General features: G+C 48.7%; 1 protein-coding gene across 1 annotated transcript in view; it reads left to right on the top strand.

The window, feature by feature from the left end:
- CACNA1C (calcium voltage-gated channel subunit alpha1 C) overlaps window positions 1-17988 on the top strand; it is a 224941-nt gene that overhangs the window by 127705 nt on the left and 79248 nt on the right. The window contains exons 18-25 of the mRNA XM_081083633.1: window positions 4395-4524; window positions 9774-9880; window positions 12066-12153; window positions 12734-12841; window positions 13612-13664; window positions 13955-14101; window positions 15484-15685; window positions 17226-17384. Of these exons, the coding sequence (XP_080939759.1) occupies window positions 4395-4524; window positions 9774-9880; window positions 12066-12153; window positions 12734-12841; window positions 13612-13664; window positions 13955-14101; window positions 15484-15685; window positions 17226-17384 (994 nt within the window). The remainder of the gene's footprint in view (window positions 1-4394; window positions 4525-9773; window positions 9881-12065; window positions 12154-12733; window positions 12842-13611; window positions 13665-13954; window positions 14102-15483; window positions 15686-17225; window positions 17385-17988) is intronic.

Raw genomic sequence — 17988 nt, 5'->3', positions numbered from 1 at the left:
CTGTGTCCCATAGGTTTTGGATTGTTGTGTTTTCATTGTCGTTTGTTGCCATGATGTTTTTTTATTTCTTCTTTAATCTCTCTGGTAACCCAGTCATTGTTTAATAGTGTGCTATTTAGTCTCCATGTGTTTGATTTTTTTGGATTGTTTTTATTGTAGTTGATTTCCAGTTTTATGCCACTGTGGTCTGAGAAGATGCTTGATAGGATTTCAATCTTCTTGAATTTGAATAGACTTTGCCTGTGACCCAATATATGGTCTATCTTTGGAAATGACCCATGTGCACTTGAGAAGAATGTATATTCTGTGGCTTTGGGGTGAAATGTTCTGAAGATGTAAATTAATTCCATCTGATATAGTGTGTCATTTAGGATTGATGTTTCTTTGCTGATTTTTTTGTTTAGAGGATTTGTCCAATGGTGATAATGGGGTGTTAAAGTCTCCTACTATGATTGTGTTGCTGTCAATCTCTCCCTTGATCCCCTCTAAAAGATTTCTTATGTATTTGGGTGCTCCTATATTGCGTGCGTATATGTTTACCAGAGTTATTTCTTCTTGTTGGATTTCTCCCTTTAGTATTATGAAGTGGCCTTCCTTATCTCTTTTGATGTCCTTCACTTTAAGATCTAATTTGTCAGATATAAGTACTGCTACCCCGGCTTTTTTTCCACTTCCATTCACCTGAAAAAACGTTTTCCATCCCTTCACCATCAGTCTGTGTGCATCTTTTTTTCTGAGGTGGGTTTCCTGTAGACAGCAGATATATGGGTCATGTTTTCTTATCCACTCAGTTACCCTATGTCTTTTGATTGGGGCATTTAATCCACTTACATTTAAAGTTATTATTGATAGACACTTGTTTGTCATCATTTTTATTCTTTACCCCTGTGTTCCTTCTTCGTTTCCTATATTTTCTTTTTACAGCAGACACTTTAGCATATCTTGCATTGCTGATTTGGCGGTAATAAACTCCCGTAGTCCTTTTTTGTCTGTGAAGCTCCTGATTTGACCCTCAATTTTGATTGATAGCCTTGCTGGGTACAATATTCTTGGATTCAGACCCTTCGTTTGCATGACTTTGTATATTTCATTCCATTCCCTTCTTGCTTGATGTGTTTCTGTTGAGAAATCGGTCGCTAGTCTGATGGGGGATCCTTTGTAGGTAATTTTCTGTCTCTCTCTGGCTGCTTTTAAGATTCTTGCTTTGTCATTGGTATCTGCCAATTTAATTATAATGTGCCTTGGCATTGGTCTTTTGGGGTTCATTTTGTTTGGGACTCTGTGAGCTTCTTGGATTTGTGTGAGTTTTTTCTTCCCTATAGGGAAGTTTTCTGTCATTATTTTTTCAAACAGGTTTTCTATTCCTTGCTCAGTTTCCTCTCCCTCTGGCACCCCTATTATTCGGATGTTGTTTCATTTCATGTTGTCTCAAAGTTCTCTTGGGCTCTCTTCCTGCTTTTTAATTTTTTTTCCTAGAAGCTGCTCTGCTTGGGTATTTTTTCCTACCTTGCCTTCTAGCTCACTGATGTGGTCCTCTGCTTCTTCTAGTCTACTGTTGATGCTTTCTATTGAGTTCTTTATAGCAGTGATGTCATTTTTCATTTCTTCTTGGTTTTTCTTCATTTCCTCTTGGTTCTTGCACATATTGTTGAATTTATCTTCCATTCTTTTCATCCGCCTTATGGCCATTTCTCTGAATTCTTTCTCTGACGGGTTGCTTGCCTCCATTGCCTCCATTTCGTTTACTTCCTTTTCTGGTGATGCCTGTTTTTCTTTCATACGCGGGCTGGTTCTTTGTTTCACCATGATCTCTCGTCTCCAGATGTTTGGTTATGTAGTTCTTTCTCTGCTGTGTTGATTTAAAGGCACAAAATACAACACAACAAGGCACAACGTACAAGGCACTGAACACAAATGTATTCATGATATTAATAACCCCAAATAAAGGTGACCACCCAAGCAAAGATAATTAGGGGATAAGGAAGATAGAAGAGAAAATGATAAAAGAGAAAAGGAAAAAAAAAGGAGTGCAAAATTGGAATTGGGAAAAGGGAGAAAATAAAGTAAGAGAGAGAAGAGAGAGAATGAAATAGAAGAGGGGAAGAGACTATTTCTATGGGGAGAAAACTCCAATAGCACCACCACTAATCCCAACCAATTCCAGCAACAGATCCCTGGAGATGAATGCAAACTAAAACAACCACTAATATCAAGCGAGGCGAGGGAAAACAGAAGCACAAAAATAACTGGAGAAAAAAAAAACCAACAGGAAAATAAAAAGAAAAAGCTAAACAATCTCACAAACAAGCATAAAAAACCCCAATATACTCAACAATCAAGCAAACATAACAAAACGACAGAGAGAAGAAAAAAAAATTGGATATTGAAGAAAGGTAAGAGAGAGGCGTATATGGATTTAGAGCAGGAGATTGGAAATTAGATATATAAGTAGGGTGAAATTTAGACAGGGGGTAAAAAGAAGGAATAGGGAAAATCTAAAGCAGAAATAGGGTAAGAGAAACAGAACAACAAAAGGGGAAAAGTGAGGAAGAGAGTTGTGGCATAAAGGTAAAGTTGCGGTAGAGAAAAATGATGCTAAAGGAATGATGAAAATAGAATGTAGAACACTAATCCCAAAATAAAATAAAGAGAAAATAAAATGACACTTTAAAAAATGGTAAAATGGTAGTAGTAATAATACTAGTTAAAAATAAAAGTGTTGTAATCAAAAAGGTAAAATAAGGTGATGAAAAAAGAAAAAAAAATAGTTTCTTAATTAAAAGGTGAAAAAAGAATTAAATATAAAAATAAAAATAAAAATGTACAGTAGTGAAGGTGCTTCAGGTCCTCTACTCTTCTTTCTGGGATGCCTTAGTCCTGCCAGGTATTCAGGAGAGTGTTGAATTCCCCTGCGATACACTGTTCCTCCGTGTTGTAAACCACAGTCCTGATTTTAAGGCAGGCCGTATTTGTTTCCCAGACTGCCTTTATTTGTGTTTACAGAAGAGTCAGTTCGTGGATCAGCCCCTGGGTCGCAGTGTTTCTGGATTGACCTCTGAGGCTGTAAGTCCTCTCTATCCAGCAGTTGAGTTTATTTTCCCTATCACACTTAAAACTGGTTTGGGAGAGTCGACTATCCTATAACCTCTTCTTTAGTCGTTACTCCGGCTCTGTTTCCCAGGTTCCACAAAAACAACTTTCCCTGCAGTCTCTGCAAGTGACCCCGACAGGCAATCCCATATACTGGGCAATCCCATATACTGGGTCTAATAATCAAACGCAAAGATTTAATGGGAAGAGAGAGAACAAGAGCCTGAGAAGTTGCGCAAATTCACAATTTCCCCCTTTCAGCTCTGTGTGCAGTCCCTTCCACGCACCCTCTCTTCCCCAGTGCTAAGCAGCCGGCACACTGTCAAAATCCAAGGCTGCTTTTTTGTACCCAGTCCAGCTATGGGCTTATTTTTAGCATTCCCTTCTGCCAGCAGCCCTGTGGGAGCCCTTCCACACTCACGGATCACTCTGGCCCCAACGGCCACGGACTTTGTGGGGCTCAGATTTCCCCAGCGCAGGCACGTGCATGCATTCCTCTCTCCAACCTGAATTGCAAACCGCACCTTTAGGGGAAGTCTGACCTTTCCATGGGGAAAAGCAGGGTTCCTCTAAGTTCACATAGTCACGCTGCTTGGGGTTTGTTGTTTCCGGGTTAGTAGCCGATCTCTGGATGCCATGGATGCCGCATCTTTGGCTTTATATGCTCCCAATAACAGCCACTCAAGATGGCGCATTCTCCGTGGCTGAGCCGGCACTCTGGGAGAGATTTCAGCCGCAATCTCTAACTGTTCCCTTTCTCCAGGAGTCCTCTGTCTTTCCTGACTGCAAACTGTCTCCCAGCTGAATATGTTCTGCTTATTAGGGCTGTATGTTACCCATTTCAGCTGCTCACCCTTATCTGTTCCTGGACAAGGCACAGGGCACGTCCGTCTATACCTCTGCCATTTTGGGGGCGTATTTTTTTATTTAATAACGGGGAAAGAAGTCTCCCAACAAAAGCCAGTTGTTAAGGTCACAACAGTATTTGAAAGTTTAGAAATTCACAGAGGCCTCAGATGTAACCCTATAAAATGTCAAAGCTTGCTATCAGTGAAAGAGCTTTAGAAGGCAGCATTCTGTGCAGACATGCCTTGTGGTGGGGGTGCCGGGGCTGCCGTCACCCAGCAAGTAAGACTTCAGGCTGAAGAACGCCCTCCCCCAGTGAGTAAGACTTCAGGCTGAAGAACCCCCTCCCCCAACTGGCACACCTTCTGCACACTGAGAGGAGCTGGGGCTCCTGAGACCCAGGGAGCTGCTTTCCTTGCCTTCCTGACATACATCTCTTCTCTCTCCTCCCCATGCAGGTTTCGCCTCCAGTGCCACCGCATTGTCAATGACTCGATCTTCACCAACCTGATCCTCTTCTTCATCCTGCTCAGCAGCATTTCCCTGGCTGCGGAGGACCCGGTCCAGCACACCTCCTTCAGGAACCATGTATGCATTCCCGTTAGTTCTCTGCACCCCTTCCTCCCGGGAACGTGACGGGGCCCACAGCTTCTGTCGCTGGCCTCACTGTTCAGTCAGGAGCCCAGCTCCAAATCTCATAGTCAAATAAACAGTTCTTTATAGATTAAGGCTTTGGTAGAAATCACATAAGGACCATAAGTAAGATAACATGTACCTAGCTACCTCAGGCTGGCCTGATGGGCAAAGATCAGGACTTTCATTGCCCTGTGGATGTCCCCTGGTTTCCTGTACACTTAAGAAAAAAATCTCCCAAGGTAGTCTGACCAGTCCTAATCATGAGGGAGACAGGAGCACTGCAGATAGCTGCCAATGATAAGGCTGACCTTAAATAAAAGAGAGCTTCTGTAGCCTCCTGTGGAGCAGAACTAAACTTGGAGGCCCGCTCAAGGCTCCGATGAACAACATTAAAATCAAAAATAAGCATTGCTGTATCTCAAATCCTCAAAACAAATCCCAACCAAGTGGGCATGAAGAGAGGGGCCTACCAATCTAAAGGCATGTCCACGCAAACCACTTGGTGGTCCTGCTTGGTTCAGAGCATTTCTACTGGGAAAAGTATTGGGCCTCACTCCGATCCACTGAGAAGGAATAAAACGTGAAACCATACAGCCTGCCCCAGCCTGGGTGGGCCTCCCCTGGAGGATGCACCTCCTGTGCCCAGAGGACATACTCCCACCAACGTGGAAAGCTGGCCAAGTCACACCAATGCCAGTTAAGCACTTTGCATCTTCTTGCAAAAGCAAACAAGAAAACCCTATTTGCTGTCCTTTTGACAAGTTGTCTCAGTGGACTGATTTGGGTTTGTAAGGATTGGATTAATGAGAAAAGCATCAAGATGCTGTAGAGACTTGGGACCAGCTGAGGCCTGCCCTGAGCTCCCTTCACACATCTGGGGACCCCATCCAGAGCCCCCAGCTGCCTGAGGCCAGCCCGCTTCAGGGTCCAGTGCTGTGTGTGTGCACTCAGCTCCTAACTTATTTGCCTTTGTCTCCATGTGGAAAGGCTCACGCGGTGTCTGTCGTGGTTTGAAGTGATTCCTTTTCCGGTGAACAGCCACTGACCGCTCCCCCATCCTGCCTCTCCCTTCCCTCCCTGTTCCCACTCCGTTTCTCTTTGTTTTACAGATTCTGTATTATTTTGATATTGTTTTTACTACCATTTTCACCATTGAAATTGCTCTGAAGGTAAAGCCCACCCCTCCCCCTGCACCTCCTGTTCTCCAGGGCACTAGCTCTCTGCCACTGTCTGTCCCTAACACACGTGCACCTGTTGCTGTCCGTTCCCTCTCTGAGCCACTAATTCAATTGTGCTTATTTTTCAGATCCTAGGCAATGCAGACTATGTCTTCACTAGTATCTTTACATTAGAAATTATCCTTAAGGTAATGCAACCTGAGAAATGCATTCTCTCTGTCTCTTTCTCTATCTCTGCCCTGCCTGCCTGTCTCTTTCCTCTTGTTTCTTTTACTCTCAAGCCTGAAATCAGAAGAATTAGTGCCCCTGACATTGTGCTAGCGCCTTGCTAAGGCTCAGAAGCCAGAGAAACCCCACTCCCATTCCCACACCTGCCTCCTCCCGGCCTGGCATTTGGCTGCCAGTGTCACCTACTGGGCTGTCCTGTCACCAGGTCTGGCCCTGTGCCCGCCAGCAGTGCCCCCACACTCCTGCACATGCCCCACACACCATCTGTGGGCAATTGATGACTGACCCTGCTTGGACCCCCTCCTGCCCTGAGGAGATGCCACACAAAATCCAGGGGTGGGGAAGCTCCGGGCCATGGCAGGGTCGCTTTGGCTACCTTGTTTGATGCCCATCATCAACTCCTCAGTACTTGCAGCAGACATGTGGGCCCAACACAAGATTTGGGGCCAGACTCTCCAATGAGTTCTGATAGACAACTCTAGATTAGATTACTCCTGCAGCCTCGGTTACTGCCAGAAAGCTTTGTGGCAATGCCCCTTGCCCTGAGGAGGGAGAGTTATACTGGAGAGCTAAGTACAGGGGGTGAGAGCCAAGTGCTGAAAGAAGCTGGAGCACCCAGGCCCCAGGGCCCAGACATGAGGGCTCAGGCCTCCAGCAGCCCCAGGTGTAGGCAGCTCATCTGCAGAATCCACAGCCCACCTCCGCGCAGCACTGGGATGAGGCACATTGTTTCCAAGTTTTTTCTTATTATTTATATTAATTATATTAATACATAACTCATAGATTACTTATGTTTTATTTTATTCTGATTTCTAAGTTTACCCAGTATACTTCTGAGCCACTAACCAACGCATCGCCACTCCAGTTCACCCGAGATACAGGGGATTTACCCTGACCCCAAACAGCCCCCCACCGAAGGGTCAAAGCCTCCCAAGGGATGCTCCTCCCAAGGGGCCAGGCTCCCTTTTCACCCTTCAGGTGGCTGGTGCAACCAACGTCCAACCTGGCCCTGTGAGGGCAGCCCCAGGCCCTGCTCTTCCTGGTGGAAGTCCCACGGCCTGACCCAGCCTGTCACGTATAGGACAAGCTCTGTCTTTTCCAGTTAGTTTGGGTTGGGCAGTTTTGTGCCTTTTTTTTTTTTCCGTTCAGACCCAGTTTCGGTCCCTGGTTCCAGCTAACAAGACTGTTTCTGGGGTTTTCTCTCTACTCAGCAGAGTGGATCCTCCAGGTCCCGGTTCTGGGGGTGAGGAGAGGGGCCCGAGGGGTGCTGGCTGCACTGGGAGGGGTGCTGCAGAGCCCCCTTCCAGGAGGAGCTGATATTTTCAGACTCGGGGACGCACACAAAATCCCCAAATCCTCTCCTGTTACCAGCAGTTCCCAGCGCCCTCTGCAGAGCCTCCCTGGGGGCTTCAGTGGCGCTGTTGTGCCTAAACATTTCACAAACAGGAGTGAGAGCTCACTGCACAGGCATTGTCATGGCAAGGCCTTCCTTGCCTTCCCCTCTGTCTCTTCTACTCTCTACTCAGTGTGCTTGCAGATATAAATCCCAGCCCCAGCGCCCTTCCCTGCACCTCCTTCCACGGGCCTCTGCCTGGCTGCAGGCCTGGCGTCCTGCCACTGGCACAGACAATGACAGTCATCAAGAGGGACATTTAGTCCCAGGAGCAGGTGAAAGACTGGGGGGTTTTGGCCTCAAAGAGAAAAGGCTTGTAGGACACAACAGTTGGCCTGAACGATGCAAAGGCCTGTCACATAGAGGAGGGAGGAGCTGGGGCCAGGACAAATGAGCAGAAATGATAAAAGGTGAGATGCAGTTGGGAACTAGAATTGCTGGCTCCAGAAGTGGTGGGTTACCCGTGGCTGGACAGAGGGGCCTTCCTGTCCTTCCAGCTCAGAGTCAGTGGCCCTGTGTCCCGCTGCTTTTCTTTCTTTGGGCTGAAAATGCCCAACAGTGGCTTTTCCCAAGCAATGGCTCAGACAAAACTGGAACCCAAATCAAAGAACAGAGCTGGCGCTCTGAGCCCAGCGTCCACCGGAGGGAAGCATGCTTTCCCCTGGATGCAGATGGCTCTGTTGGAGCTCAGAGAGTCCTCACAATACCCAGCACCTTCTCTAAGATGAGATGGGGGTGGCTAGGGAGGTGCTCAGCCTTCAGCAGGCACAGAGCACTTTGGTTAACATGAACCATGGGAGCCACCCAAGTCCGCTCTCGGGGGTCCCAAATCCTCACCAAGAGGGGCAGCGAGCCCCTCCAGATGGTAGCCTCTGGGAGAGATCTCCGACTCTATTCCTCTGCCACCTTTTATATAACCTGCCCACTTCAAGAAACGATTGCAGGACACAGGTGTCTGCATCCCCTGTGACCCCCTGTGGCAAGAGATAAATGGAAAGAATTAGGTTGCAAGAGTTATTTTTGCTCATTCCCCCTGTGTTTGCTTGGAACCGCTCTGCAGACGTGCTGCCCTGGGCATGCTCTGCTCCAAAGGGATGAACTGGACCCGGTGACCCGCTTGGCCTCTCGGCCAGCAGCTTCCAAGCTTCCCTTTGGCTGATGTTCTGTGGCCCGTGGCCTTTCACAGCCCTTCACCTGGAAACCCTTAATTCAGGTCAACACAATTGGAAAGGCTATTTGCTGAGCACCTACAGTGGCTTTATACCAAGCTCTGAGAGAGGTAATAATAGCCAGTACTGATAATACTCATCAGTCCACATGTTCCCTTTTGGTTTCACGTGGTTTTCCATACGTAGTATGTGCCTCAGGGAGGCAGGGAATCGTGCACCCACTTTATCGATGAGGAAACTGAACTTCCATTGTGCAGAAAGAATCCAGAATTCAAATCCAAGCTCTCTGAGCCCAGCATGCACACAGCACTGACTACCAGCAGGATATCGTTCTAAGTGATTTACATACAATAACTCAACTGGAACTTGTAGCCCTATAGGGGAGATATTATCAGTCTCCCCATTTCTTAGATGATGAAACTGAAACACAGAATAGTTAGTAACTTGCCCAGGCCTCACAAATAAAATACAATAGGGTTGGGATTTAAACCCAGGCGGCCTGACTTTAGAGCCTGTGATCTTTAACACGCACCACACGGCCCCTCTGGACACAGCTCTGGCCCTTGAAGAACACACAGTCTAGCAGCAAGATGGCAACTGAGATTAGAATGCGTGGCCCAGGTCAGAGGCAGTTTTAGGGAGGCTGAGTGCCAGAGCTATTGGCGGGTCTTCTCACTGGGCAGTAGAGGCCCACCTGTTCCAATTTGCCTGAGACTGAGGGACCCATCCTTTCAGAACTGAACTGGGAAGTCCCAGGGAACCAGGATGGTTGTGACCTTCCTGGGCACACCTCCTCCCCACAGATGCCTGGTGTCCTAAGCTGGTTCCGATGTCAGTGGAATTTTGAGAGGAGGTTGGAAAACCTGGTCAGCATAGCATCAGCAAAGGGCCCCTCGGGTCTGGAGCCATGGCTATGCGATGAGGAACAGTAGAAAATGGGAAAGGGCTGGCGGCCTGATTTGAAAGGGCTTCGAATATAGGATCGAAGAGTCTGGCATCGCCTGCTAGGTAGGAGACACTGATAGCCCCTGGGCTTGGGATTCTTTGGTGGTTGTATAAAAGGTTGCAGAACCCTTTTCTTGACACTGTATCTCCTTCTCCAGTCTTGCCTACCCCCAGCCCTCTGTCCCCTCACTGCTCTTCAGGGTGCCGTGGGAGGGCCGGGTGGGAGGGGGGGCTCTGGAGTTTGGACAGGCACCACTCATGCGGGTGTTTCTCTGTGCCTCCCTGCAGATGACTGCTTATGGGGCTTTCTTGCACAAGGGCTCCTTTTGCCGGAACTACTTCAACATCTTGGACCTGCTAGTGGTCAGCGTGTCCCTCATCTCCTTTGGCATCCAGTGAGTAGGACCCCTCAGCTGTGAGGGCATGCAACTAGGAATGGGTGTCAGGACATGAAGAGTCTGCAGGGTCCCCCGCACCCATCCATGGATCTGCAGTGTGAATGGGATGGGGCCTCTGACTTGTACAACATGGCGGCTTTGATTTCTTGTGCCCATGTCCTGTCCTCATGGTGTGACCCTTGGGGCGTGTTGATCACGCAAGAACACATATAAATGCCTGAAGCTTGCCATGGCAGGCAGGGCCAGGCCCCGTTATAATGAGAAGGAAGGCTCAAGGGCCTTCCTGTCCCTCCACCATATGCCCAGGGCCTTTGGGTGCCCTCAGCTCCAAGGGCCTGTCATTGTCCTGATCTGCCCTGGTCTCCGGCCCATTCCCCCTCCCTTCCTCTCACCTCTCCAGTCAAAGCACCTGGTGAGAGAGAGAGAAGGAGGGAGTAATGGAGGGTTCTCAATCTTGGCTACACAGCGAATCATCTAAGTAACTTTTAAAAAGACATGTGCCCCAGAGTTTTTTATTTAACTGTTCTGGGTTTCAGCCTGGGCTTTAAGATTGTTAAAAGCTCTCCAGGGGGTTCCACCTTACAACCAAGTTTGCAAACTTGCTCAGGTTTAAAAGAATCTGATTACAAGTTTCTCTCACATTGTATCAGCTAATAGTGCTAATCCTGCACTTTAACTTTCTAGGTACTTTCACCCACATTCCCCTGTGATCCCCACACAAACCTACAAGGTGGGCAGGGCAACTGCTGTTGCCCCCAGTTTATAGACAGCAAAACTGAGGTTCAGGACATTGTGAGACATACCCAAGGTCACACTGAGGGCAAAGAAAACGACCCTGAGTCTCCCCTCCCAAGGGTGTTTTCAAGGTCAGCCTAGAAAGCATGGAGTGGGGGTGTTAGGCATGAGACTCTCCCCTCTGGTCACCAATTATCTGACCTACCACCGTCTGTCTGCAAGCCTGCGGGTCTGGATTCTAACCCAGCACTACCACAAAGTCACCGTTTAACCCTGAACCAAGGACTCCCTGCTTTAGTCTGTGCTTTTCCTATCTGACCTTTAAATCCCTCCTGTTGTGATTCAGTGCAAACCAACTCCCTCCCTCATATACCATATAGATAGGGATGTCCTTTGAATCCTTTGGAATGAAAGAGCTGAGAACCAGAGAAATCAGCTCTCTCTGCCACCCCCCGGCCCCCCGCCCCCCAGCACATCAGCCTGACCACCTGAAGAATGAAGTTAGCACTTACCTGCCTCATGTGTTGTTTAGGTCCCAAGGTGGGTCTAAGGCTCTCCGAAAGCCAGAGGGATTATCTCAATCAGACATTAGCGGTCAGCATGTGAGGGTTAGGACACACCTCAGAGTTGCTCCCCGAGCTGATGAGCTGGTGTGGTGAACAGGCCACCTGGGCTGGTGGGGGCTGGGGCCCTGGGACCTCCTATTCGTTAGGGAACAACAGTGGCCGGAGGTTCCTGAAGTTTTTCAAGGTGTGCAGGACCTGCTAGATAGAACCCATTCCTCCTGACTGCTATGAGCCAGAAGTTTTACGTATAAGTGTACTGGCAGCCACCTAGGACATGTTTAGAGATGAGCATGGTATCTCCCGCCCATGCCCTCCACCTCGTGCCCCCCGCCTGAAGCGCCGCCATTTGTGTAGTGTTTCTTCTAGTTCAGCCATGTCTTCCTCAGCCCTCATAATAAAGCTGCCATGGACTCAGTTCATACACTAGACCACTCACACCTCACGCAGTCCTTGCAGCAACCTTACGAAGTGATTGCTACCCAGTTTTACAGGTGAAAAAACGAGGGCCCAGAAAAGTTAGGGCATTGATCCTCAGTGACGCGGCTGGTGCGTGGCACAGCTGGGTTAGACCCCAAGTCTGCGTGGCCCGCGCTGTGTCTCTGATGGCTCTAAAGGCCCTGGGTGGCAGGTGATGTTGCTAGTGAGTCCTGGTGAGCTGCTTTTCATATTACTTACTCACCCACAGGCAGGCGGGGCAGGCACGCCTCAGGTCCTCATGGGGTGGGAGCCGGGAGTAGAGAGAGTAGAAAGGGTCCCAGGATGAGAAAGCCCCGTCACATTAACAGGTTTGCTGGGTTACCTGCCAGGACACTCCTCACCACATTCTTTGCTGCTTTGACAAAAACACAAGAAGCTCACTCCCTGCCCTGCTTCTCTCCCAGGTCCAGTGCAATCAATGTTGTAAAGATCTTGCGAGTTCTACGTGTACTCAGGCCCCTGAGAGCCATCAACCGAGCCAAGGGGCTAAAGGTGAGAGGGGGGCTGAGTGGGAGCCACCAACACCCCCCCACCCCCGCAGCCTGTGGGCTGCAGGGGGGAGCCAAGCTGTGGTGAGCAGTGGGCTGCAGTGGGGAGCTAAGCTGCTGTGAGGGGTGGGCTGCAGGGGGGAGGTAGTGTGGGGTCGAGTGGCTGCCCTGTTGGAGCCTGCACTCTCCTGCTGCTTCTCGACTCCCCCTTTAAGAACAATGACAGGCAGCCACTCAAAATCTGAACTCCTCAGCAACACTTCTGCAAAAAGGAGACCCACACACAAACCCAGTGCCCAGATGGTGATGAGGTCCCTGTATTCCTACCCTAGGAATTAGGAAGAGAGTGGGGCTTATGTCCCTGTGGTTACCTAGAGCCCAAAGGGGCCTTTGTGTGCCACTGGGCTCCCTCCCATGTGACCCTGGGAAGGGGAAGGTGCTTTGCCTCTTTGAGCCTGAGTTCCTCACTGTGGCCAGGGGGCTGCCGTACTGCCTCCTCGGAGGGGCCTGTGCTTTGCCAAAGAAGCCCAGGCTACAGGCATTTCCCAACACCACTCCCCCGCCCGCCTTCTCTCCATCTGCAGCATGTGGTCCAGTGTGTGTTCGTGGCCATCCGCACCATCGGGAACATCGTGATTGTCACCACGCTGCTTCAGTTCATGTTCGCCTGCATCGGGGTCCAGCTCTTCAAGGTAAGACCTTGGCTCTTCCTTCTCCTGTCAGCGTTCCGAGGAAGGGGACCTGGCAGATACAGCCAGAAGAGGACTGTGGCCTGGGTCAGGCTTGGGATGAAGGTCACCCTGCCCTCAGCTCCCAGACCAGAAAAGGGACAGGCTTGGAAGGAGGCATTGCCCCACCACGCGAAGACCCTTCGGCCTCTAGGTGCTGCCTGCCCTTCAGGTCCTGCCCCTGCTTCTGGCGGTAAAGGGAGACAGACTCCTATGCTCAGAAACCTCCGTGTGAGGCACCTGCGTAAAACCTGCAGTGGTTCCCTTTTTGGCGGCATCAAACTGCCCTGCCTCTATCCACGTCCTCTCTCACTGCTTCCTGAGAAGCCCCCCAGGCCCAGGGAGCCCAGTGTCCTTGGTTTCCACTCTTTTCTGCCGTAATCCTTTCATCTCTGTGCTCCTCCCATTGGAAGCATTCTTCCCCCCTCTCCTACCCACCAATTAAACTTCCACTGATTTCCTCCCACCCAATCATCCCTCCAAGCCCAGCTCCACCGCTCTCTTCCCCCACGAGACCTCCTTCAGAGTCTGGCACTCACGATTGGAGCTCCCTTTTTTGAATTCCAGTGGTTCTCGGGCTCTGACTGCTTCATATCTGTGACTCAGGTCTGCCCACCTAGACTCTACTCCCCTCACACTTGTTGTCCCAACCTCCCTAGCATGGTGCTGGGATGATCATTTCTGATTAATTCATTGATTAACATGTCCAACCCCTTCCTTCTTCTGCCTTCCAGGGAAAGCTCTACACCTGTTCAGACAGTTCCAAGCAGACTGAGGCGGAATGCAAGTGAGTGCAGCGTCCAGGCTGGGTAACTCGGGAGGTTGGTGGCTTGGTGTGAGAGGAGGGACAGCCATGCTTCCTCAGATTGCAGTGGAGCTGGACTTTTACCCAAGGATAATCTGATCCCACAGACATAACATACCAGGTTCTCCCCACTGAAGATCCTGCTGATGGCTAGAACTGAGGGTGTTAAGCCTAACTAGTTCCCTCCCACCCAGCATGCTAAGAGTTATTGTGGATCAGGTGTGAAAGGAGATGAGAGACCCCCCCCCCCAACTAACTTTCTCCTTTCTCAGGGGAAACTACATCACATACAAGGACGGGGAGGTTGACCACCCCATCATCCAGCCCCGCAACTGGGAGAACAGCAAGTTTGACTTTGACAATGTCCTGGCAGCCATGATGGCTCTCTTCACCGTCTCCACCTTTGAGGGGTGGCCAGAGTGAGTACGCAAATCACGGCCTGATACCAGAGGCCAGGACATGGTCCTCACACTCGGTCCCCAAGTTTTATTACTGTCCCATACTCCTTCCCAGAGGTCACTTACCAGAGTCCTCCCCCAGGAAGTCTGGCTGTGTTTCTAGAACAATTTGTAAGCCATCATCACTGCTGAAACACACACTTTTCTTTTTCTAGAGATGTCAACATTTCAGAAACTCAAACCAAAAATGAGCTTTTAATTCTCCTTCCCAGCCTCAGAGTGAAGCCCTAACAATAGGGTCTGTGGTTACCCTCATGACACCTGGGAGTGGGTGCGGGGAAAGTTTCTCTACTGTGGGCCTTTGAGTCACCACAGGATTTAAGATCATCACTCCCAGCGTGCACTCAGTGCGTGTGAAGATGGCAGAGCTGTCTCTGTTTTATGAGACCCTACCCCAGCCTCCGTAGAGAAAGTATGTTGATATTTATAGTGGAAAGTAAGAAAGGGATGGAAGCGTGGGTCCAGACTTCGCTGCAGAGGCAGTGTCTTCATGCCCAAACTACCAGCTGGTCAGCCTTTATGCTGTATCACCCGTACCAGGCAGCTTGTCCATCTTGTGCTCCCTACATCTTTATACAGACACCTGCTCCCCCACTTTTGTATTCCAGTGAAATTATCACCTAACAGTCAGAAAGTTCTACATATTTTAAGTCAACAATAGCACATGACCTTAGGTAAGAGTCACCATTATTATATGGTACAATATTGATAATACCTGGAAGATAACCAAGCACTAAGCTGGGTAAGAAGAAGGGGAAGAGGAGAACAAGCATGATGGACATAGCGCCCAGGCCCCGATGGATGGCACACACATGGAAACCCCCAAGTGTAAACCCAAACCATTGCTGATGACCTGAGTAAGCCTGGGTCCTTTGTTGCCTACTCTTTTTATCTAAATGGGTGTTTGATCGCTGATAGATTTATGTTCATTGTAACACCCTCCGAGTCTCTGTCAGTTTGCAAAGCTGTTTCAATATTTACCAATATTTATAGTATTTTAAATCAATGTCCAGGATTCATATTACATTAAAATATTAAAATAATTTTTACAGTTTCAGAACACCTTCATATACATTATATCAACAATTTTGCCAGTTAGGAAAGTCAGGAATTATTGTTTTCATTTTACAGATGAAGAATCTCAGGCTCAAAGAGGTTAAGTGATTTGTCCAAGGTCACAAGGCCAGTAAGTGGCATAGCTGGGACTTGAACCCAGATCTTCTGACTTCCAGCCTAGAGCTGTTTCCAGCACCCCTGAACTCCTTAGGAGCAGTAGTGCCATCATTCCGCAGAGGTGGCACTGCTTCTCCAGTTCCCTCTGTGGGACCTGTCTCCTCTTCCAGGCTGCTGTACCGCTCCATCGACTCCCACACAGAAGACAAGGGCCCCATATACAACTATCGTGTGGAGATCTCCATCTTCTTCATCATCTACATCATCATCATTGCCTTCTTCATGATGAACATCTTCGTGGGTTTCGTCATCGTCACCTTCCAGGAGCAGGGAGAGCAGGAGTACAAGAACTGTGAGCTGGACAAGAACCAGGTAGCTTCCTAGGAAGGAGAGGACCGAGGCATTGAGGGGAAGTAGGGCCACATGAGGAATGACAGCAGTTGACCCTCCCAGAAGAGAGGCTGTGGTCAGGAGAGAGATCCATATGGATACTAAGATCATCTGTCTGCTCCTGTAAATGAGAATAGGGCTCCCCAGTCTTCTGGAGGAGTCTGAGCAAAAGAAATGCTAATCCCAGATCTACCAAATGCATTCATTCAGCCAATAATTATTCATTAAGTATCTACTTATGGAGACTCTGTGATAGACTTGGGGGAGGGAGGTGTGAGGGGGTGAAAACCTTGTGCCCTATCTAGAAGCTGACAAGTTAGAAAGTGCCCATGGTAGGTTAGTCCCATTGATAAAAAGGAAAGAAACTAGAACAGTGAGGGACTGAGAGTTTTGAGGGTTAGGAAGAGCATGGCATTAAAAAACCACTATTCAGTGGTTTCTCAAGTAAAACCCAGAGGCCTGTGCATGAAGTGGGGGCAGGAAAGAGGCTTAAGTAGGAGTGCTGTGGTAATGCCCAGTACCATGTTATACTCTCTCAGCCTATGAACAAGAACTGGCAGTTGGTGAGGAATGAAGCTGTTAGGGTTGGCTGCAGCGTACAGTCACTGAGGTCAGGTGCCCAGCCAGGTTCCCCCATGGGAAGAGTCCATGCGGTAATATACCCCTATGAGTGACTTCAGGTCTGCTTATGGAAAGGAGCATGGCACAAGACACTCAGCTGAACCCCTCAAAGATTTTGATGTCAACATCTTGGGTTGAGACTCATCATTCTGGCTGCTGTATGCACTTTAGGTTGGTAATAAGACAGGGAAGAAGGAGACCAGTCAGAAAGTTTATATGAAAGATGATTAGACCCTCATCTACTACCAGGTTAACAATAGTAGAGATGACGAGACTAAGAGGAAATAAGGTGGATCAGGCTTAGAGACTGGATATGGGGGCAGGTATGTGTGTAAGAGAAGAGGCTACAGTGACTCCTCGGTTCCAGACTTGGAAACTTGGGCATAGTGCTAAGAAATTATGAGCACAGTGCTGGGCACTTTGCTGGAGTCCCAAGAACCTAGTTAGCCTAAGATCTCATCACCATCCATGATCTGGGTCTTCTGATCTGTGGACACTGGTAATAAGGAAGATTAGTTGAGGACAAGAAAGAAAAATAGAGCGGACAAGTGCTCCAAAGAGAGTCTGTGGCATAGGAACTAAAATGCCAACCATGTGGCAGCCGTGTAGTAGGCATTGGGAGTTGAAAGGAGACACATACTCCTCAGCTAAGCCTAATAAAGAGATTAACTAGAAGATATGATCTCCTTGATTAAGGGAGAGAAAAATCCAAAAAATGTTCAAATAATACCTCAAACTTATAAATGAACTAGAGCAATAAATTATTCTCAGATTCCCAGAGACCGCTACCCCCCAGGGACATAGTTTCATCAACATCCCACCCTCCTCTGCACATATCCAGGTAACTAACCACACTCTCTCCCCATTTCCACCCCCACCCCCCCAACTACCTCCCTCCCAGCGTCAGTGTGTAGAATATGCCCTCAAGGCCCGACCCCTGCGGAGGTACATACCCAAGAACCAGCACCAGTACAAAGTGTGGTATGTGGTCAACTCCACCTACTTTGAGTACCTGATGTTCGTCCTCATCCTGCTCAACACCATCTGCTTGGCCATGCAGGTTAGTCCAGGGGAGTCCTTGGTCCCTTGATGCCTGCATGGGGGAGAGTGCTATGGGAGGAAATGGAGTGCAAAAGGGCTGCACAGGCATCTCTGATTTGTTACCTCCCTGGTGGCCAAAGGAGGTTGAAAGACCAGAAGAGCTGTCCTCTTCTCCCAGGTAGAGAAAGACAAGTTCTCTTTCTCAAGGATGAGCTCCTCTCTGGGACCTTAGGAATCCATAGGCCCTTAGGTTGGAACAAATGGAGAGAGTGGAGGAAATGGAGAACAGAGGGTGAGCTCGAAGTGTTCATTTATGGTCAATAAGGCATGGTGTGTGGAAATTGATTCTACATCTACCTGTCGTCAGGGAGATCAACTCATGCTAGTGCTCTTTTGAGTGCCAGTATTCTCCATAAAGTTGTCATAACCAAACAAAGCAGGAACGTAGAACTCTGCCAACTTCTGTTTTCGGAGATGGCAGAGAAAGAAAGAACTTGTTAGATTTCCTGAATCCACTTGACTGCCCACAGAGAACTGGATGGACTTCCAGGAAGTGGATGGTTCAAGGAAGACCTCTGTTGAGATGAGGGTGGTGAGGAGTAGGGATATCCCTGCCTCGTTTT

Source organism: Myotis nattereri (genome assembly GCF_964212035.1).
Source record: "Myotis nattereri genome assembly, chromosome: 2".
In the NCBI taxonomy this organism is placed as follows: domain Eukaryota; kingdom Metazoa; phylum Chordata; class Mammalia; order Chiroptera; family Vespertilionidae; genus Myotis; species Myotis nattereri.
This window is presented reverse-complemented; position numbering and strand designations above follow the sequence as displayed.